We start from the raw sequence: 23,919 nt of genomic DNA on the forward strand, positions 1-23,919 counted from the left end.
TTGGTATGAGATAATTTAAGAGAAATTAATTTGTTTATTATTTCGTGAGACTATTGTTATGAACTTAACTCACTCGTGACTCTAAAGGATTGATTATTCTTTATTAATAATATAGATGTCAAGCTTGGGCTTTCACGATTATGAGTGAAGGATGGTGTTCGATTTATGACAAAGGCCAAATTTACATAAATTAAACTATAGGTTAACTAGTGGTGATCGTTAAAGGATTATAAGAAAAATTGTTACTTTGATTGATCAATGAATTGCTTGGGAATTTACATTCATTTAAAATGGTTAAGCAATCAAACATCTTAAAGTGAAACATGGATGAACAATCTCATTTAGGCTCGCTTAAATAACGTGAAAATATTCAAATAATGGATTCTTGTCACGTTTATCAATTCCCTCTCTATCCTTTCTATCATGTTCTACACTACTACACCCTCAAGAGTAGAATTAAGCATCCCTAACTTCTGGGAATACTCAATTAGCCTCTATGGAGTGAGAAAAAAGAAGATAACGCCGATTACAATTACTCATTGTAAGAGTTGGAAGGTTTATGCAAAACTAGATAATTAATCAAATTAAACTAAACATTGAATCACACTATAAAAGAGCTTTTATACACATTTCAAAAAATTAAAGACAAGACAGGGAAGGTTACAAAAGCTCCAAAAAGATTTTTCCCCCCTTTCAAGTATATATTGTTAGTCACACAATTATGATCTTGCCACTCTTTCAGGGTTTGGCAGTAGAGAAGGGAGTGGCTTGCAGATTAGTTACACTTCCTTTGGCATTTAGATGATAGCTCTGAATCCCGACTGTTCTAAACTGAGTCCCAACTAACAAAAAATTCAATGTATTCGTCTGTTGCCTGAAAGCTTCCTCACTTGTGCCTAGGTTTGCAACTTGACAGCTGAATCAACAAAATCAACCGTGCTGTTCTGCTGAGCCCAGAGCTGAGAGTATCTACCGGCCTTTGACAGAAGAACCTCATGAGATCCCTGCTCAACAACTGCTCCATTTTCCAGAACCACAATCTAAAGGCAAAAATTTCAACAAGTCGTCAAGTTAGAAGCAACTTAATCATAACACGCAAACTACATTCTAGTCTTTACACCAACCAGTTGGCAGGTTAATATAACTCAAAGAAAGTATCGTAATATCACATACTACACTTTAACAGGAAGAAAAAGAGTACGTTCCTTTCAATCCACTCAGTAGAGCCAGTTGACCATAGTCCATTTCAAGCATTATTGCATATTTCAAGAAGACATGCAGTGCACTACTTTCAAGACGCTAGTATAATTGTGAGTTACTAGATTTTCATATTGCGAAAATTAAAGCTGAACTTCTAGACAATTTGACAACATCTATGACTGTTACATGGGGTCAAGGTTTCTGTCCTCAAATGTAAAACTAAGCTTTGTAAGCTTGTGGCAGCCACACTACCCTTACTTTTCACATTGGAAAAGAAGCATGAAGAGATATTAGCAACAAAAACTAAAAAATTGGAAACAACAATTCCAGTGGTTGAGATTTCATTTAAGAAGTTCACAAACATTTAAAAAAATCAGATGTAAAATAAAATGTTGCACATCCGCTACAAAGTTACCTTAAAACGATCAAAAGTTACCCTGTAACAAATGAAAGTGACCCAATAGACCAATATATATAAATTACCCCGATAAAAATAAAAGTTATTATTGATAAAAGTTACCCAAAAAAGTGTAAAAGTTACCCTAAATTCAACAAAAGTTATCTCGATGTACAGTAACATCAGATGTATACAAAAAATTTTGTTAGAATTTGTAACTGCATTAATTTCAAATTTCTTTGGATAATAACTTATGGATATGCATTCCAAAAGTTCATTAGACTCTTAAATTTAAATAGAATGTTCATTAGTAACTCTATAGTAATGATTTATCAACAGATTTCACAGACGATAATTAATAAAATCGTTATTATTCAAGTAAAGGCTCATTTATATGCGGCATACAAGGTCGTAAACACATCACTTATCAATAGAATTCCATTTGAAATTCATCTGGTAATCTAGTTTAGTTGGAAAATTATTTGGAATGTTCATTGATGGACCCAAAATAGAACCATGCTTTTTGCTCCCAGGCCAGGGGCAAGAGGTACTCTTCCATAATGAAACTAATAAGAGATCAGATTTATTGACTAGCTACAAAACTTACCTCGTCACATTGCATAGCAGTTGTAAGCCGGTGAGCAATAAAAATGGAGGTGCGATTAGTTGCAAGTGACCTCAAAGCACTTAGAATTTCTGCCTCTGTGGTGCTGTCTAGTGCACTTGTAGCCTCATCACATAGCCTATATAGATAAATCAATTAATAGTTGACATAGTCTAAAAGCTATTCACTTAATCTTTCATATAGTGAACCTTTATACATGAATCTGGCAATCATACAGATTAAAGACTCTTACACTAATAGCCTTCACACAGTTAATTAACGGGGAGGTGAGAAAATCAGAAAATACATAACTGGCTAACTGCAGATTACAAGCAATTCAATTAAATGTACATAAAACAATTTTTCAAAATTTTAAGAACCCAGAACTGTAACAGTAGTTAGAAGTTTGCAAGTAGGTACCGGCAGAGTTTGAAACTAATCTTATACTTTGCACATTTTATCTTGTATTACTATGTGTAAAGTAAGAAAGAGAACTTACAGAATGGGAGGAGATTTGAGAAATGCACGAGCCAATGCAACACGCTGCTTTTCACCACCACTCAGCTGCAATTATGAATAAAGAAAGTAAAACATGAACATATGTGATGATGAAATTAGTCACAGAAAGGAACAATGTATTAGCACTGACATCTTTTTTTTGGTTAAAATCAACAATGATATCACAATATGTTACAACAATGTGGGAAGCCAACTTTGACCTTTCATGGACCAACCTACAACATCATTCTTGAACAAAGACCTAGAGACTAAATAAAATTCCTTTTTTCTGATCAATACTTATCTAATGACACATCAATACACAATGGATGAAAATCAAAGGACAGGGTTGGCTACCCCTTCTACCATCCACTCACTCTTCTAAAAGTTGCTGACATGGTCAGAGAATTTTGGGCCTAAAAGTTGCTGGAAAAACTTGAGAGGAATAATTGGAAAAGCTGTCAAGAATAGAGTTAACAAAGGAAACTTTAGGAATACACCAGGAATATTGTATATAGCTTGATTTCCTATTGGCCAGCTAAGACTTAACTGCAAAAACTAACCACATCAGAAGATAAATTGAAGTAACGATAGGCTAAGTTGCATGGAAATTGAAACAAGGAAGTAAGGATAATGGGATACCTAAAAATTTTCAGATGGTAGGAAGCATAGAAACGGAACTTAAATACATATATAATAATAATAATAATAATAATAATAATAATAATAATAATAATAATATAAAAAAAAAAAAAAAAAACCCATTATAATTAAAAAAAAAAAAAAAAAACTCTTATATGTGGCTGGCCACATAGGGGTTACTTTGTTACTTAGTCAGTGTTACAAGGGGGTTACTAGGTCAATGTTATAGGGGTTACTTGGTCAGTATTACAGAGTTACTTTGTACTTTTTACAAGCGGCCACATGGTGTGGCCGGCCACACACAAAACATGCTGATATATTGCTCAACCCATCCCAGTTTAGGTTATTCATGACATTTTCCAAGGAAAAAATAATAATAAAATAAAGATATTAAAAAAAAAAATTACAGTAAAAAGTTCCTATCATCAATAAATAATGATAAAGAAAATTTCTCCTTTCAAAACTAATTAAAAAAAAAAAAAAAACAGCTTTCAATCCTTTCTTTATTCTCTCAACCTCACTTCTTTCTATTGCGTTCTTGTTCTCTTCGCCTGCTGCTCCATTTTTTGTGCACATTGTTGTTCTCATCTCCTACTCTCATTTTGTTCTATGGCTATAATTTCTTATCCTCTGTTCTTTATCATCTAACGAAATTGCGTTTCTGAGTTATCTTATAGAGGAAACATTTCACAAAATTGAAAACTGGAGTTTGATATGCATTTTCCATTTCTCTTTGTCGAGGTAATTTGGAAACTGCTTACCAGAGAAATTTTACATTTCTATGCAATGTAAAAGGTTTGGCTGTAACTTGGTAAACACTAAACAGCCAACTGAATCACTAATAATATGAACACATTTTAGACATATTAATAGTTAAGGGTTTCATGATTTCACCCATATCCTAGACTATCAAGTACGTAGTATCAATTAATCCACAAAATCTAAGGCAAGTGCAGCACCAATTGCGATAACTTCCCTCTAGCTATAACACCTTAAATCCTCCTTTCTACAATTATTGCTGCTTAAGTATTAATTTTTTTCTTGTTCTACATCTCCCCTTCATTCTTTGCTTCTCAAAAATGCATCAAAACAGGTGTCTTGGATGTAGGTTGTTGTTAGCTTGCAACACTATACTGTGTGGAAATCCATAATGAACAAATTAGCATACTACGACTTGGGAAAACATCAGAAGGGACCTTACATTCACATTTTGAATTAGATATTGTCTCAGCTAGTCAGCTGTAGCGTACTGGTCACCAAAAAAACCAAAATTTAAATGAAAAAAAAAAAAAATGAAATCTGACCTTTAGGCCTCTTTCCCCTACAACAGTTGAATACTTCTCAGGGAAATTCATAATAGTGTCATGAATTGCTGCTCGTCGTGCAGCCTCATACACCTGATACAAATTTAAAATCAGATAGCAAGTTTACACGTGTAAAATTAGCTGAGAAAGAGGTGACATTACAGACCTCCTCTGCCGTTGCTGTCAGACAGCCATAACGGATGTTGTGAAATATTGTGTCATTAAAGAGTACCTGAGACCAATTAAAATTTTCTCAGTGAACATGCCTCTGTCAGAAATTAAAAAGATCTTAAAGTGATATCCTAACTTTACCGTATCCTGTGGCACAACACCTATAGTTTTCCGGAGACTTTCAAGAGTAACCTCACTTATATCTTGGCCATCAATTCTTATCTGCAATGTCAGACATGATTTTATAACAAAATTGTGAGTCACAAACAACAGAGAAATTAAAAGAGCAGAAAACATGATTCCTCAATCGTAGAGATTAGAAAACAAAGATAACTTGGGTTCCAACAAGGTAACAATAAGGCACACAACAGCAATGATAAATATAACAAATTTAATCACCATGGTACAACAACAATGCTTCATCATTATTCAAGCATGACATAGGGTCAAATGAGAAGGTTCTTAAAATGAGAAGAATGAGAAGGATTTTATGTGCATAAAATTTCCACTAAATGTGCATATATTTTTTGAACAAAATGTGCCAAAAAATTTCTGACCGAAATTTAATGTGCATATTTTTTTGTGCATAATATGCATAAGTTTTCGTTTTTCCAGAAACTTGAAAAAAAGTATATGGTCAAAAAATCAAATGTGTACATTCAGTAGAAAATATATATACATTTAGTTCAAGATAATGCACATTTCATCCTTCTCACCCTTCTCATTATAAAAAACTTCTCATTGGATACACACGCACGCGCGCGCGCACGCACACACACACAGATATATATATATATATATATATATAGAGAGAGAGAGAGAGTGACAGAGAGAGAGGTATTAAACAATCAGTAATATTTTTCATATTTTCATTCTCTCTACTCTGACTCCCCCAACCCCTTCTCTGACTAGCGCACTACGTTCTTCACTTGCTTTTCATAACTGAACTACACATGCTTCTCATAGTTGAACTATATAATATGCTTCATATTGCCAATAAAGGTTTGCTTGGCAATTACTAGATCACATGGAAACAAGTACAATACAGACACTGAAACAGCATATGAAAATTAAGGAACACTGGTACAGGAAAGCACATTATGTTATTTGCAAGTATTAAAGGGTTGTATATCTGATAATTTTAATTTATACTTCCTCCATTCTCAACTAGGTTGGAGTTTACCGCATCCCGACACACTACTTTTACCTTTAAATCTTCAATTATCTACAAATTAATAATATAAAAAGTTGATACTATACAAGTAGATATCAAGACTATATTTTTCCTTACGTAAAAGTAACAATAGATTGTCACATGATAATGTGTGAATCATGTAAAAACCCAATTGCGGCAATTACTAAAATACCAGAGTATTTAATGTTTAAGTGACTTATTTAGGCCACATTAAAAAATAAAAAATAAAAAATAAAAGAAAATGAATATAGACTACTCCCTCCGTTTCGGATTAATTGCAATACTAGTCTTGGCCCATAGTTTAAGAAACAATAACGAAGGGGACCAAAGTGAGGATTAGATTATGTAAAGTATAGTTGTTGGGTAGATATAATTGTTAGTGAGAGAAAAATGATATATGAGCAGTGAAAGTGGGTTTAGTGGGAGAGAAATATAACCATGGGCCCTTGCCAAATAAAAAAGTGTTGCAATTAATTAGAAACGGATGAAAAAGGAAAGTGTTGCGATTAATAAAAAACGTAGGGAGTATAAAAGTTCACTATACATGTATCAATAATTATAGGCAACATACAAGTTGTACAACCTTGATGTTAGCTAGTGATCAATTTTTTTCGTGTTGAATGTGTCGCATAAATCTTCCAAGTATTGTGTGCCCTCCAAGTATTATTTGACGGATATGCGGTGGTGACGGTTTTATGGGTACATTAAGTAGAAGGTGCACCCATGTCTCCTAGATTGATATAGTCTAATCTCAAACCCTCGTCCCCTCCTTTTGGGCTCAATCCTTGAAGCTCAATTATGCTATAAACTTTGGTCCATAAGGCCTGTTCAATGTTTCCTTGTCAGCTGCACATTTCCATCAACCAATTAAATGGTTTCAACTCTTTGAGATCAGACATTCTTTAAGTCCCCATAATTGCTTTGATCTACTCAACACATACCATAAGGCACAGATTCAGAGCGGCAAGGACATCCTAAATGGTTTACTACCCATAGTGATTTGATAATAAAGTGCAAATATTAAGAGGATGATGTCCCTTTGCTGAGTCAGAGTAATAGCTGCCTAATGTAAAAGAGCATAAAAATACATTGACAGAAGAACAAAATATCATTGGGAAGTGATCACGGAGAAGACAAACTGATAAGCAATATTCCTTACATGTCCACTGTGAGGATCAAAAAATCTGAAGAGCAATCTGAGAATGGTCGACTTGCCTACAATGTTACAACATAAATCAGAAACATACATAATAAACAAATTAATTAAGTGATAAAAGATTATATTTTAATCGCAAAGTTTTCAAATTTAACAGTGTCAAGAAAAGAGAGAACATTAACTATGATTCATCTTAGGGTAGCTAATAACAAGTCTTAGCATACTTTAAAATTTAACAGAAGACAAAAATACTGCCATCCAAAATTCAGTTTTGCCAATGTTAATCTTTGCCAAAGATGCACATGTTTCAATAAAAAATTAAGATTTAACAACAAAATAGAGATCTTATCCGGGGGGTGGGGTGGGGGGAAGTAAAGTTACTTCTAGTCCCAGATAATTACTACTACCAAGAAAAACACAAACAGTGAAGTAGTGAACTCACATATCATCGAAGATGATTATTCAATTCGCTACAAATTTTTTCTCCATTAATATAATAAAAGAAGGAAACACATACAAGAGAAAAGAAACATAATCAAATAGAGGATACATATTTAGCATACCACTTCCACTAGTGCCAACAATTGCCACACTTTGTCCAGCTGGTACAACAAATGATATCCCATCAAGTATCTTTCTTTCAGTCAGGTAACTGTCATTGTCCATAACCATTTATAAGAGACTATATCAACTTAAACAATCTTTATACACAAAAAAGATACGCAAGACAGACTTTAAAATCTTTGAAGAAGTCCACATACTAGATAATTTTTGACTACCACAGAGCTGTCAGAATAAGCAAAACTAACATAGTAGAGAGACTACAAGATTATAACTTGCATTACATACAGTAATCCCTAAAATGAAAATATTAGCTGAAAATGTGTAGTGCAAGAAGATGTGGAGGATGAGAATAGCACAAAGGTCATAAGATTCATGATTACCAAAACCTCTGCCTCAAAGTGAGGCTAAGAAATCAAAATCCCCAAAGCCAAAATTTCAGAATAAAAGTCTTCTCCACATATCTAAAACTGAGAACATGCCAGTGTTACTCATTACAATCCAGATAAATGTCACAAAACCTTGCTCTACCCCAATTGCTAACCCAGCCTTACCTCTTCAGGGCATAGTACTAGACAGTAGTAATTTTGTCAAGGGTTGCAATGTTGCAGAAAAGGTACCTTTTTGTGAACACATTAGGGCCAAAACAGTCATGGCGTGCATTAAACAATTAGGACAAATTTAGATTCGAATTTAAAAACGAGGTTATACCATCTCATTAATAAAGGAAAAAACCATTAAGTTTAGTAGCATCAATTGGTACAAAGTCCTGAGCAGGTCTATAATTTCCAGCACATTTTCTATTAGTATCCGGAAACAAGTCTCAACAACTATTAGCAAAAACCCAAAGTGAAGGCAAGGAAAAGCCTTATGAGCCAAGGAAATAACATAAACTACTATGTTTAAATAGAGTTAGGGCTTGTTTGTTTGACATTAAAAAATAAAAAAATAAAAAACCTATTGGAAGTGAGACTTCCTAGGAATTGCAAGTTTTGTGTGTCGTTTGGTTGACAAAAATTTGGTAAAATAGGGGAAGTGGAACTTCCTAGGAATTTTGAATTCCCACAAAATGTAGAAATTTACTCTAATCCCCCCTAGGTAAGTAGAAATTCCCATGGGAAATTAAATCCCTTATTGTTAACCAAACAATTTTAGGAAATTCCCATGAATTTGATTATAGGAATTAATTCCCATAAATTTGCAATTCATGGGAAGTTTTAATTCCCATGTGAACCAAACGAAACCTTAGTTTTTAGAAGACCCCCTTCAATCAGTTATTGAGCCTTTTCTTCATCTAGCAGTGACTCTTTACTCCATCCATGGTACAATGTTACAACCACCATAAAAAATAAAAAATAAAAAAAATATGCTCACAATAACTAATTAGGTGTGCCAAGTCCCAATTACATTCAACTGTTCCTTGTCAACAAGCTCAGTTGAATAAGGTCACCTTGTAATCCAGAAGCACAAACTCAACTTATCAAAATATAAGAGGCACCAAAAGAGCATACATCCTCAATAATGAAACATCTATGAAAAGCTAGAATTATAATACTCTATGCTGCATCCTACACAAGGTCCTTAACTAATAAAAGGCTCTAAGCTGTCACAGAACTCATTTGTAGGAAAGATGACATCTCTCCGTGTCTTAAACACATTTCTTTCAGAAGGGGCTGAATTTTTATCTAAGTGTGTTCTCAACAGAAGCATGTAGTTTTCACCTCTTCAAGCTCCAAAGTTTGTTCCGAAAGGGCTTCCCTAGGGTAGGAGACTAGGAGGTGAACTCTTTGACTGCTTAGATGAAAAGACTAAAAGGGAGCAGGTCAACCTAAGGGCACAACGCTAAGATAATTTTCCCATTTGTAGATAATTTTCCCATTTGTCACTATAAGTGCTCATTGGAAGCCCCCAAAGGGAGTAGTTACTAGGGTTATAGGTTGTTGGACAGCCAGTGCACAGAGCCTCAACAAGGAAGCACAACAGCAGCTGTATTATCGAAATGGTTCTTCATTAGAGACGTTCCCACAGGTGCCCCTTTTTCCAATGGTACATCAATTCTTATTCAAGTTAATCTTTTTAGAAAGCAATATTGCACTTTGGCAAATTGATGTGATGTTCAGAGATGGAAGAATATCTAACGCTGGCGGTAGCATATGCTAAGCTCAAGGAACTATAATATTCCCTTTGTGTTAGGCATTTCAGATGACAGAAGAGTGAGCAAAGAATTCAGGCACGCTCCCTATACCACTACCATGTAGTAAGGTAGGGACCCAATTAACTTAACATGAAGGAGAACTTTCCAACCTTCCAAACAGAAGCAAAGAACAGAGAAGCATATGAAAAGGTTGTGTTACATATACACTTATACACGTATGATAGAGCTATGTGTCAAGGCACTAAAGCTGCTACTGTATGAAATTACTCTTCCTACCTGAAATGTACATTCTCAAATTGAATGTTACCCCCCTTCAACATCAAAGGTTTTGCAGTTTCTTTGTCACTGATATCAGCCTTTTCCTGCAATGTTAACAATGAAGTATATATAATGAAGCCTCTAACTAAAACTTGCATACCTGCAGAAAGAACATTCCCTAAAAGAGTCACTACACAAATAGACATTACACGATTCCACAGATTTTTCAACAGTAAAATCATACAATATTAAGTGGAAAAAAAAAAAAAAAAAAAAAAAAAAAAAAAAAAACCCAAGGCTAGACAGCACACATGAAGTAGGTGAATACACTCACACACATCTGAGCAATTATGAAGTTAAAAGGTTTTCTGGGAGAAATTGACACATACAAACTTACCACAGGATAATTTGCATGGAAACAAAGTATCTTGTAATTACAGATTCAATAAATCCAATTTAGCAGAATGATGGCGTAGTGCTGTCAAGTTTTATTTTATTTTTTTAATTCATTTTATCTTGTATTTTACAAAACCACCAAGGATTTCCTAAAAATTCTACATATCAGACAAGAAGCTGAAAAGAAATTAATCAGCCTAAGTGAAAAAGTTCCTTCATATCATAAAGGAAAAAGTCAAGCCACAGAGTACTATATTCACCTAACATATACTTCGTATGTAAAAAGAATGGCAAATCATCATAATAAATAGTTAGACTATAATCTTTAGCAGAGATCCAAGTAATAGGTCTTGAAGCATACCTCTAGTAACTGAAACATTGATTTCATGTCAACAAGACTCTGGATTGTCTCCCGGTATACACTACCAAGAAAATTCAATGGAAGTGAAAGCTGAAAGAGGAGACCATTAACCATAACCTGCATTTTAATTGTTTAAGTAAGCACTCCACAGAAATTATGGTCTATGATAACAAAAATATTCAGGCATCCAGAACAAGGATGGATAGTAATACCAAATCACCAACTGTCATCTGCCCAGCCATTATACCGTTTGAACATAAAACCATAGCAGTTGACAGAGCTGTACTAAATATCACATTTTGGCCAAAATTGAGAAAAGCAAGACTGCGTTGAGTCTTCAGTGCAGCATCTTCATACCCTGATATAATAAAATAAAGAACCATATCATGATAATTTGAATAACAAAGGTGCCCAAGAATTGTCTATGATGAAAGGTAATATAGGTGATAATCGATAGAGCAATATGATATATGTTTAATGGGCTATATTTGTCCCGTTTTGTTGTGTTTTCTCCATACAAGAAGGTACACAGGCCATTGGCATGGAAGCTTGTGTGATAAGCTTCGAAAAAGATTGATGGTAGCTTTTCGGAGCTTTACTCACAGCTTTTGCCTTATCAGGGCTTGGCGCAGCAAGCTTTGCCAAAGAAGTGGTTAGTCTCCGTGCACAAGTGAGAAACATCAAATAGATTAGCAAACACCACAGGCAGGGCCAAACTTGCCTCTTGTGGTCCTGTGGCCTTGCCTGCCCGTTGCCAACACAATGACAAGCCCTTAACTACTATTATTTTTAGATATTTTTAGGAGTTTAAATTACGAGGAAAAAAATTTCCCTAATGTTTTGAGAAATAAATAGGCCTTCGTTAGTCACACATTATTCTTCCTCACACGTTTTTTTGGTAGCAAAACTCTATTGCATTACTCGTACTTTCTACTTCGCGTTGTTCAAGACTTCATCTTTAATTAAATTTAACCAAGTATTTGGTTTTGCCTTCCCTTATTCTTATATTATTGCACATTATGGCTTTTATATATTATTTATTTTGTTGTTATTTTATGAGTGAGTAGTTAAGTTGAACCTTGATTACGATGAAAGTACTATTTTCCCTACATTTGTAACTAGAATAAACTATTTTCTCTTGCTCATTGAATTATGCTATTTAACCGATGCAAGGTTAGACATAATTTGGTGTAAATTGGACCTAAGACTATTTTATCAACAAATATTTGCAACAAAGGCATGAAATGCAAATAGATCTAATCAATTTTTGAGAAGTTAGGATATTGTGTCTAATGTCTCCAAACCTGCATGATACCATGGTCCATGGAATAGGCTTAAGTCGCTTGACTGCATACTAAGGTAGCCATAAATACTCTGAATAATTTTATTAGGAACTGTTATTAGGGATATCTTTCAATTTGAGCATTCTAATTTGATTAGTGAGTCAAGGAATTTAACCTTTCATTGACCATGTTTATGAATAAATAGGATTACTTTATTAATTGAACTAGCATTATATGCATGGGATGCGTGCGATAATTTCATAAGTTATTTAACTTAACTATCTAATACTTGTATACAATGAGGAAGAAATATTTAAAATAATATATTAAATAAAAATAAAATATAATAAATTCGTAAATATGAATAGGTGAAGGTATATAGTTGCCAAGCTATGGTACCCCCAACTAACAATGGTAGCGAATGGTCATGTTTTCAATATCGTCCTTTTTTTGTAACTAAATTTCAAATAAAGAGAGTAGAATTGAATTTCTACGTCAACGTACACTATGAACCTCAATATAAAATGTATCAATGCTATTAATATATTGACTAATCATAATTTAAATTAATAAGTTATGGAAAATTGACATTTTTATTTCTTTCCATTATTAGCTATTGAATTCAATTAAGATGATCGATCTTGATTATATAAGTATGAATTAAGTGATTAATTGAAAATTTATATTTTTGTTTTATTGATTGATTATACTAATTAACATGATTAAAAATATATAATTTATTTATTTTTAGACATAATTCAAGTAATTGATTTTTTTTTCCCCTTAGTTCATTGTTGATTGATTGATGTTTCCTTTATTCTTTGTGCTAATCGATTGACTTTATTTAATTATCTCTTTTTCACTATGGCCTGGTGGTAGCGTTTGAGGTAGTGATTAGCGTTTTGACCCGTCAAAACATTACTAGAAAAAAAATAATAGTGTTTGTAAGGTAGCGATGTGAGTAGCGATAAGCGGTAGAGGTAGCGTTTAGGTAGCTTTTCTCAAACGTTAAAAATAGTAGTGTTTAAGAGTAGCGGATAGCGTTTGTTAATTTTTGCTTACTTTTTTTTAACAATTTATATGATTATTAATATATTTAAGTATTGCAACCGCTACTTTCGCCAAACACTCATACTATCAACCGTTACTTTGACAGCTAACCCTACCCACTAACTAATTGACAGCTACTCGTTACCCTAACAACTACCCGCTACTCGACCGCTAAAAGCTACCCGCTACCGCTAGTTTTGCCAAACAGGGCCTATATTTAAGGAAGAGGGTATGTTAGTCTTCATAGGGGGACACCACATCCCCTTGGCTTATATAATAGAGATTATTTCATCATACCATTAATACAAAATAGCCATTAATACAAATTAGTTTAGAAACCAATAAATTCTTGATGCTGAATACTTAGCTAACTTTGATTTTTAAAAAAAAAATAACATACAAATTTAATGAGTTTTATAATTTGGTTTAAGTGATAAATAAGAATTTTGAGTTATAATTTGTTTTATTAGTTGACTTACAGAAATTTGGATGTAAAAGTAACTCCATGAAATTATTCTTTTTGATAAAAAGATAGTATCAATATCTTTCATAGAAGTTTGTGGGCGCAATAACTCTTTCCTAAAAGTTCATCAGTATGATCAGGCTGACATATTTCTCATTTACTCAATTATGAAAATTCAAGGCTAAACATATCTTTCACTTGGTTAATTGAGTAAAGAAAAAATATGACACACTGATTTTAGCACTGGGCACCAATCAGATTACTTTAGAAAATATTTGTCCCAGACACGGCAACACCTCCTTAGTTAATAAGCAACTTTTAAGGTGACATCATTTTGTAACTTGTCTTTGCAAAGAGTGATTAGGTTTGGCTCAAATTGCAACCTTATAGACAAACCTCAGTGCAGATAAGGGATAATAAATATTAAAAAAAAAAAAAAATTTAAATAAATAAAAAAAACCTTTCACATAAGTAATTTGGTCCATTCCAAGTACAATAAACAATAGGGAAGGTAACCTACAAGTTAAATCTGCCATCAGAGTCCTTAATACATGATGTTTTCCATGTGTACCAATTAATGAAGTTTCCAGGGACACTTCCAGTGGCAACTCATATTCCTAGTAGGTTTCATGACTAACATGATTCTACTGTATTACAGCATCCCAAGGCTATAATTTGCAGGAGGGTAGTAAAATTTCATAATCATGTTGTAACACGACTATTGGTTCAATGGGTGGGATATTCAGATAGTGAAGCTTCGTGGGAAAAAGCTGAAGATATTGAAAAGAAATATCTTACTTTTGTTGTCTTAAGAGGGGAAGTATGATAAGGGGGTTAATAATAGTATTGCGTAGTTGATAACAGAATGTTGTTATTCTGTTAGAATTCTGTTTTACAGTAGCTGAAATTCAGGAATTCAGCTAGTTGTTTAGTTAGTTACTTTTTCATTACAGCTTTGGTGATTAAATGTTTGTACAACTATATAAAGAGCTTTAAGCCCACTTTGTAAGATTCATTCAGAAAGTTAATAAAATCTCTTCTTTTCTCTCTATCTTTCTCTCTCTCTCTCTACTATAATTCTGCCATTTCTAACCAGTGATCTTTGATCCTGCATCTCACCCACCAACGCACCCACTTGAGGGTAACTTGTGAGCTAAAACAACACAAATTAACAACCATACAATGAAAAGATCTATTAAAAGTATGAAAGTAAAAACATGCGACAGATTAACTATGAAACTTACTCTTCAAAAACTCGTCATATTTGTCAGCTTCATAAGTTTCGTTGTTGAAGTATTTGACAGTCTAATAATACATAGCATAATAAATTAGAGTTTGAGAATCATTGTATTGTGTAAAGGTGGACTATATGAGGACAAACCTCATAGTTGATAAGTGAATCAATAGCCCTTGTACTTGCATCATTATCAGCTTTATTCATGGCCTTTCTGAACTTTGTCCTCCACTGCCAAAGACACAACAAAAATTAATAAAAAGATGTGTTCTCAAGAAATCATTTTATATGTCAACCTAATGCCACACTACCCGCCTCACACAAGAGGCAGAATCCTAGCAGTAACTTAAAAATCTTATATGAGACCCTAATTTGGATTATGTGGGAGAAAGGTGATTTTGGTACTATAATGCCAATATTGGGCATATTCTCGATTCTAGATCACAAAGAACTAAAGCAGATGTCTCACCAAATTGTTGTCAACTGCTTAATATGTTGAGAGGTATGCCTGAAAATTGCATTCAAAACAAGGTTTCAGTGAAACATCATCTCTGGAACTAAAAGGGTAGGGTTATGTACATTTGATTCCCACCTTAGGTAGAAACCATATTGAAGGCATATGTTAATTGTAGAAAATATACAGTTTTGGTAGCAAATTCTATTCCTATGATGGGGTTGATGAACAGAATGAGGCATAAACAGGATTCTGATGGGTCTAGACTGCAAGGGAGGGAGAAGGTAATGAAAGCAAAACAAATAAGTTGAACTATGTCGCCTAAAGTAAAACCTTAAAAAGAGAAGAGTTGAAATCACATTTTACTGCCATCCTTAATTGCTTAGCACTTATTGAGAATATCTCAAAAATATAATCCTTTCAATAGTACTATCAATTTTACTGCCATAACAAGCACTAAAATTTTATTATTAAGAAATTCTCCACATAATAATGACCTTAAAATGAGAATGATTTTATATGCATAAATTTTGAACTGAACATGCATATTTTTAAATTACATATTTACATGTGCAAAATTTTTTTTACTTAAATTGATGTGCGTCATAATTTTCTTTTTTTCAGAAAATTGAAAAATTTTACTAGCTCAAAAATCAAATTTGCACATTTAGTAAAACAAATATGCATATTCAATAAAAAAATAATTTGCACATTTATCCTTCTCATTTTTAAGAATACTCATTGGATCCCAACCCTATATATATTAATTTAGGGTCAAATGAGAATTTCTTAAAAGACATCGATTCAGGGTCATTTTAAGAACATTCATCCTATGTTAGAACATTCTTTCGCTACAAGTCTACGAAATGAGGGTGCAAACATCCTAAGCTTTTTAGATCTCACAAGACATTTGATAAAGAGAACTAGGCCAAAAGGGAAGTAAAACAAAAGGTTGTTTCTACTTCTCCAGAAGCCCAAAATAGGTTCTTTGGAGTGAGAAACAGAAGCTCTTTAGCAGGGAGCTATTTACCAACCAATGATATTTTATCAGCAGACCATATTAACCCCTGCTCAAGATTATGAATGCCATTCTTTTCTTATTAAATAGTTGATCCTATGCTTCTGTTTGTCTTCTCACAGACTCTCACTCACACCAACCAGACCACCACCGCAGCACCGCCATTAAGTATTTAATCAACCCTTTTTTCTAATCTCCTCAATGGTTGCCAGCTCTCTCCCATTACCTTTCTTGAAACCAAAATCTTTCTTAGAATGTGTTTCCCCATCTCTTTCATTAATTTAACAAATTTGTTGTCATCTCCAGACTCCACTTTGTTGAAGTGTTGACATTAACCTTTTAAATAATAATATCTAACCAAAAGCTATTATATCTAAACCAAAAGCTATTATATCTAAACCAAGTATTCACGCTTGAGTCAACCTGATTGTCAAAGTTGCTTGAGAAACCTAAGTGTGTAAGTCAATAGGCTTTATCGCCTTAAGGGTACCAGCCTTCATTCCATGAAAATAACATATGAATTGCCTTAGTTCTAACCCAAGTGGGCAAGTTGGCTTTGCCTAGTGGGAGATATATTTTAAAGGTGTCAATAATAATCCATTGTAATCTATATTCATGCATCAGGGATTCAGGGTTCATTGGATGAAACAAGAATAGAGGTATGCATGAGAATATATCAGCACATTTGAGTTGTTCAGTAGTTGTTACTCATTCAAAAAATTTCCACTATTAGACACCAATTTCTATACTCTTAGGTAACAGTAGACAGAGTTACTCTACCTGCGTCACGGCCAACGTGAAAGCGATGTATGCAGCAACTGACAAGGAAGTAATCCATGCAAAAGGCGCTCCAAATTTGTAAGCCAAAATACCTGACACCATAGATATCTAAAAAAGTATAGGTTAAATATGTCAATGGCTCTTTGGGAGATGACAAAAATGAGCCTCAAGAGGATAATGGGATAAACTTTAGAGACATACCTCTAGAATAGTGGGTACAATATTGAACACCATAGATGAGAGAATGAAGTTTATGGCACGACTACCACGATCAATGATCCGATTCAGACCACCAGTCTCTCGACTGTAGTACAGCAAACAAGAAATGTAAGACATACACTCTATCAACTAAGTCAAGAATAATAGACAGTCAAACCCGAGTATATATATTGTTTGCAAGCGCCATCCTCAAACAATTTAAGTAATCAGAATAGTGTTTATCAAAGTAGAAATTAGCATATTTTCTACATAAAGTATAAAACAAGTTTGAACATGCCAACCAGAATATAAGAACGATACCTAAGATGATATCGAAGATCAAGGTCATGCAAATGTGAGAAAACCTGCAGAAACAAACAATAGGAAAAATTAACAATAGCTGCAATCGTTTCTTTTATAAAGAAATAACTACCATTTGAACAGCTATTGGCTGTAATGCAAGAGCTATACACAAAAAAAATTGAGACATAATTACATAATACACCAGAACTCCAGTCAATTAGCATATAATAGATACTTAAAAAAGGTATAAACTTACAAACATAACACATAAGTAAAAACAAAGGCATAAATACAGATAACTAAGTACTATGCACAATTTCAAATTAACCAACAAGATAGTTGAGCACATTTTAGTAAAAAAAACAAGACAACTACTGTTTACCAACTAATCTGAGTTGAGAAAAAGGCACAAATTCATTTAAAGATAATAAACTTCTGAATTGTTACACTGCATGATTGACATATTCAAAACACCATGTTGACACGTGGGAAGTAAAACTTCAAGTATATTCCCATTTCATTAATAAATTCTTGCCTCCAGCTTCTCAAGAATTTGATTCCAAGAAACATGATACTCCCTCCGTCCCTTAACAACTACCTCATTCCTATTTTAAATAAAGGTCCAAATTACTAAAGGCAACTTTGGCCAATTTTTTTAAAAAATAAAAAGATATCACACCTTTAATTGTCATTAGCCTTCTGATTTAGAACCCACCCAATCCTCTGATTCACTGATCTCCTTCTCTCTTCTTTCATATCCATCTCTCTCAATGCATTTCCAGATTATTTCACTGTCATCAACTCCCTCATCAATCTATCTTGTTTTCCTTCTTCAAACAACAAAAAACCCTATCTCCACACTTCCACTTTCCACGTTTCTTTCCTGCGAATGAAATTGCTAGCTCTTTCACATTTATTTTTGTGAGTTATAATTCAGTGTAGACCTACTTGATCTTGTTACGAATTTCGGTAAAAATAAAATAACTCAATTTTCCTCAACTGCATTTTGTTCCTTAAATTTTTCAAATCCTTTGGTGAAAGTTAAATATCTACAATTTAGGACGTTTGGAGAAAACACCCTAGATCTAAGAACATAAACTAGTCGTTCAGTGTCAATTATTTTGGAGAAAATTCTAAATCTATCACAATTGTTTTCGAGGCTACAAATTTGCATCTAAGAGCAATATTTATTTAGAGCTTATATCACCTTTTTAACACCCTTTGTTGACCTGTGCGGGGATTTACTAAAAAGCAAAACCTATAATCTCTCTCCAAGCCCAAGCCTTATCAAAGTAAAATTTGACAATGGGACGATATTTAAAGGATGAAGTGAGTACTATTTAAGCTTGATAAATATTTGCATCTATGTTGCATAGACTTGGATTTGGGTGTCATGTCCGACAAAGTATCGGATCCTTCGACACTCTAGATTTTATAAAATTTCATAAAGGCCACTATATATATGGGTGTCCTGTGGCGTCATAGTGTCGGAGGATACGACACCAGACACTCAGATGTATGTCGGAGTAACATAGATTTGCATTGTTCAAAACTTTGTTATGTGATCTTTTCTTTCTCTTTTCTCCATTTGCTAACTATATTCTGACAAATATCTGATAATTCTTGTCAAGCAAAATCTACAACAGGATATGGGAACCAGAGAAGATGCAGCACTAAGCTCTCCTCGTTGGACAAAAGCACCAATGTCTACTTGTTACTTATGGAGGATTTTATATTCAACTGACAAATCTTTAAAAATTCTCACCAAACCCTAGTGCACTAGGTTTATAAAACCTTCAAGTTTTTGCACTTTACATAAATCTTAAAGAACAATAATCACCTTAATCTCCCTCCCCCATCCCCCACCTCCCCTCTTCCCTCTTTAGATGTCAGTTAAAATGGGTGACTATGTCCAAGTGTAAATTGTCATACCCATCCTGTAACTGTGCCAGATCCAAAATGAAATGTACCGATGCTGGTATATACTAGCAAACATGGCTTGTCCAATTAGCTTAACAGCAGACACAAATAATGCCCGAGTAGTAAAGTGAAGAAAAAAGAAGTTACCTTCCGTGATAAGGAACGAATAGTCCGTAGAGCTACCTTGGAAAAAACAGCAGTGCGTAATTCTGCGTATGCAAGTTATAAGTATTAAGATATCCCCTCAAGATTAAGTTGTATTAAAAAAATAAAAACCATTAGACCAAGAAACATGTTAATATGCTATGAAATTGACAGGCCTCAAAAATATTGCATGATAAGTACCATTAAATGCTGAAGCACCAGTACGTGCAATCCCATAACCAATTAAAACAGCAGCTGGACTAACAAAAAAAGCAAGCATATATGAATTGCCAGCTGTGAAGGAAGCAAGAGTGTTGGCATTTCCAGTAGCAGTTGTAAGCCAATCAACCGCAAGTTTAAACAAGAAAGGCACCTGAACATTCAAAACCTGAAATAGAAACAGAGGCAACCAAAATCTCTTTTAGCATGAATGTCAATTTAATTTTCACAAGAAAGACTTTGATTCATTGTACATTTCCTTAGCATGGATGTCAATTTATTTTTCACAAATTTTATTTTGTTGAAAACACCCATGATTCCATGAATACCTTACAGACAACACAAATATCAGGTGATGCTTCTTTATTTAAAAAAGGAAAAAAATAATTAAAAAAAAAAAAAGGAAATTTTGACTTTTGCTACCACTCAAACACCCCTCTTTCACTTTTGCTACCCATCTAAAATTTTATTTTATTTTGCTACCACCTAAAATCACATAATTTAAATTTCACTACCACTTAACACTTTCAGTTATTATTTCCGTTAGTGAGATCCAGCCACCCTCGTTGTCACTTTCCGGCCACCCCTCCCTCCTCAGCCACCCTAACTGCCTCCTCCACAACCACCAAAAAAAAATTAAATAATCAAAGCAAAAATCCCAGCCACCAAAAAAAGCCCAGCCCCCTCCCCATCAGCCACCCCTGCCGGCGGCCAGAACCTAAAGCCGAAACCCTAAGCCGTCACACCTCTTTATTTTCCTTTCTCTCTCCTCTTCTTCCTCACGCTCAATGCTCTCTTTCCCCCACCATTCTCAATTTCTCACTGCTCTCTTTCTTTCTCTTTCACACCTCTCTTTCTCATGCTCTTCCCATGCAAATTAATGGTTTTAAGGTCAAATTCAACTATGAACTAGAGATTTCATGGTGGGTATTAAACCAAATTCGAGGTGAAATTTGAAGCCAATTTCAGTTTTAAAGGTATGTTTTCTTGTTTTAGTTTTCAATTTTTTTTTTTTAAATTTTGGGTTGTGATGGTGGGTTTGGCCGTTTGTGGTGGTTGGTTTTAGGTGGGTGGGTTCGAATGGGTATTCGGTCGGATCAGTGGGTGGTTTTAGGTGGGTTAAGGTGGTAGATCTAGGTTTGAGTGTGTGGGTATGGAGAAGAAACAAGGGTTTTCAAGAAGAAGAAGAACATAGGTGGTGGGTGGTGGATTTAGTCGTTTAAGAGGTGGGTCTTGGTCGGTTAGGGGTTCGATTGGGTGGGAGAAGGTGGTGGCGGGTTGCGAATGGTAGGGGAAAGGAGTGGGGTGAGTCGCCGGCCGCCGGCGGGGGGAGGGGGGAAGGTGCTGACAGGAGGGGCTAGGCAGTGCTGGGTTTTTTTATTTTTATTTATTAAATTTTTTTTTTATTTATTTTTTGAATAAATTTAACGGAACCCTAACGGATTCCGTTAAGTGGTAGCGAAATTTAAATTATGTGATTTTAGGTGGTAGCAAAATAAAATAAAATTTTAGATGGGTAGTAAAAGTGAAAGAGGGGTGTTTGAGTGGTAGCAAAATTGAAAATTTCCAAAAAAAAAAAAAAGGCACATGCGACATGCCCAACTATTATATTTTATAGATTTCAAGTATCACATGCCATCCATTAAAAACAATTGTCAAGCCCACTGATTTTCTAGCCTTGATATGCCAAACACACTTAAGTGTAAAATAACAAGAGATTGGGTGCTGAAACAGAAAGTAATAAATAGAAGCACACCTTAGCACCAACTAGGAATCCTAAGGCTGCTATGACCCTGAGACGAAATTCAAGGTTATCCTTTGACCATAAGTACTTAGCCAAGGTGGTTAACATTTTCATATCTGGAACTTGATCAACTTTAGCTTCCCTGCTAATGTTTTGCTTGATGACCTGCTTAGCTCCATTTACATCACCGGGTGAAGTCGACAATAATGCATACCCCTTAAGGTTTATCCTCTGCAAAGAAACTCTGAATTAGAAACTAAAAACTGTTAAAAAAAAGAAGACACAGTCAACATTGACATATAATTTCCTTTTCTTCATTGATTTAACATTAGTTAAAGCCTCACAAACAGAGATAGGACCATCAATTGAGAAAGGGGGTGTTATTGGGGAGAGAGAGGGGGGGGGGGGGGGGGGGGGGGGGTTGGTAAAAGTCTCCAATAGTCTACAAAATGACAAGTATCATACAAAAAGCTCTTAAAATACATAAAAACATTAGAAATGCACCACAACTCCTCTTTTGGTGTCTTTTTAAATATCAAAGAAAAGCAAGCAAGATACAAAATTGGAACAACAATAAGTATCCATAACCATAACACATTGTCAACCCTGGCCTCAAATTCACACATAATGATGGTGGTTACTATTCCTAAAAAAAGTAATACTATTTTTTTGCTTTCCTAAATAGCTTAATGGATATAGTTGCAATGTCACTGAACACATTCCAGACATAAAATAAATACAGGAATAAGACAGAGAGTTACAAATCACAGTAGCAGAAAACTATCATTTGTCCCTAAATCCCGAACATTTCCTGATTATTACCACTATTCCAAGCACTCACCCCACCCATCCCCAAGTGGTTGAAGGGATTTGGCAAGAAAAGAAAGAAAAGAAAATGATCCTTATTAATAACCCATGTTTAGTATGATATAAGATATGGAAATTGGTATGAAAGGAAAAGAAGTGGAAGGAAAGCCTCTCTACATAATTTTCTTTCACTTTCCTTTCCTCCCAAATTGAAGAAATTTGAGAGGACAAAGAAAAGAAAAAAAAAAAATGTTTCTTAATTTCTTTGTCTTCCCTTCATTTCCTTTCTCAGACTTAACATTGGAAAATGAAATATCTTTTCTATACCGTCTCTTTCTTTTCCTTTCCTTAACTAATATTGAACCAAAAAGGGTTGCTCTAAGTCTCTAACCACAAATGAAGGGTTAAAAATAAATAAATAATAAACAAAGAGCAGCTATGTACCACCCTCACACAACATGTCTACATTCAACTGAAACCAAATACTACACCTAATTTCGAAGCTTACAACTCAAAAATGTCAACATTATGATTCTGCATAACATGATTAAAACCATTCAATAGACAATATCAAAGCCAATGAACTCAACGTTTCGAATTGCACCGATTTTGCTTGATTATCTTCAAAAACCAGGATTTTCAAAAAACCCACTATAATTTAGCTCAAACAACTTCAAAAGAACCACAATCACAATACACAATTAATCAATTCGATTAAACACATCCAATCATAACATCAAACACTAATAACACAACTTTGATCAATTCAACAAACATGAAACACCCATTATTCAAAAAAACAGAATTCAACAAAACATAAACAAATTCAAACAACCCCAGTTCAAATTGAAGTCAAATGAAAGAGAAAGAGGTAACCTTATCAGAATTGAGTCCATTGTTGGGTCGAAAAATGCTATTAGACGACGATAACACGGCAGTTGGAGAGAAGAAAGCCGGCGACATCAAAGGAGAATAAGAGTGAAAACCGACGCCGGAAAAATGCGCCGGAGAATTGCGCCGGCGTATGACCGGAGATGTAAGTTTGCGAGTGACGTAAGCACGTAGAGTGGAAGAGGACCTCCACATTGTCATTTTTTGACGCCTACCAAATCAAATCCCCCAATATTCGTTTACTGCTTCGGTTGCAAGCGATACACGACTCTATATATACGGTGGTGTGTATATGAGTTTTCTCTCTCCTCGTTTTTAGAGTGAATTTTGAAAGTGGTTCATGTGTATAAGCCATAAGGATTGGAAATGCGCAAATAAAATGGTGCACTTGGTGTGGAGTGTTCGTGGTGTATCTGGTCAACATAATAATCGATGTTCATTGTGGGTGAAATATACGAAGTGAGCAAGTCTCGATTCATCTACTAGATCAATGAAGTGTTGTCAATCAATTGG

The 23,919-nt window shown here is 34.3% G+C and overlaps 1 protein-coding gene across 1 annotated transcript; it reads right to left on the reverse strand.

Moving 5' to 3' along the window:
- Positions 1 to 601: 601 nt before the first annotated feature.
- LOC145578964 (ABC transporter B family member 25, mitochondrial-like) lies at positions 602 to 23,720 on the reverse strand. The gene is made up of 20 exons (XM_081636259.1): positions 23,392 to 23,720; positions 21,721 to 21,939; positions 19,947 to 20,133; positions 19,749 to 19,810; positions 17,700 to 17,743; positions 17,382 to 17,484; positions 17,181 to 17,288; positions 15,076 to 15,159; positions 14,939 to 14,999; positions 11,111 to 11,256; positions 10,899 to 11,015; positions 10,160 to 10,245; positions 7,731 to 7,819; positions 7,171 to 7,226; positions 4,958 to 5,038; positions 4,812 to 4,877; positions 4,646 to 4,738; positions 2,701 to 2,765; positions 2,205 to 2,340; positions 602 to 1,040 (listed from the first exon to the last, which is right to left on the reverse strand). The coding sequence occupies exons 1-20, from the start codon at positions 23,605 to 23,607 to the stop codon at positions 897 to 899; spliced, it is 2,163 nt and encodes a 720-aa protein (XP_081492385.1). The 5' UTR covers positions 23,608 to 23,720; the 3' UTR covers positions 602 to 896.
- Positions 23,721 to 23,919: the final 199 nt, after the last annotated feature.

Source organism: Chenopodium album, chromosome 14 (genome assembly GCF_948465745.1).
Source record: "Chenopodium album chromosome 14, dcCheAlbu1.1, whole genome shotgun sequence".
In the NCBI taxonomy this organism is placed as follows: Eukaryota; Viridiplantae; Streptophyta; class Magnoliopsida; order Caryophyllales; family Amaranthaceae; genus Chenopodium; species Chenopodium album.

Excerpts from the sequence above, each read along its gene's own strand:
- LOC145578964 (XM_081636259.1), bottom strand. The coding sequence starts at position 23,607 with ATGACAATGTGGAGGTCCTCTTCCACTCTACGTGCTTACGTCACTCGC. Across the intron at positions 17,744-19,748 it reads TTCGTTCCTTATCACGGAAG|GTTTTCTCACATTTGCATGA; the intron begins GTAACTTCTTTT and ends TTGTTTCTGCAG. Across the intron at positions 4,739-4,811 it reads TGACAGCAACGGCAGAGGAG|GTGTATGAGGCTGCACGACG; the intron begins GTCTGTAATGTC and ends AATTTGTATCAG.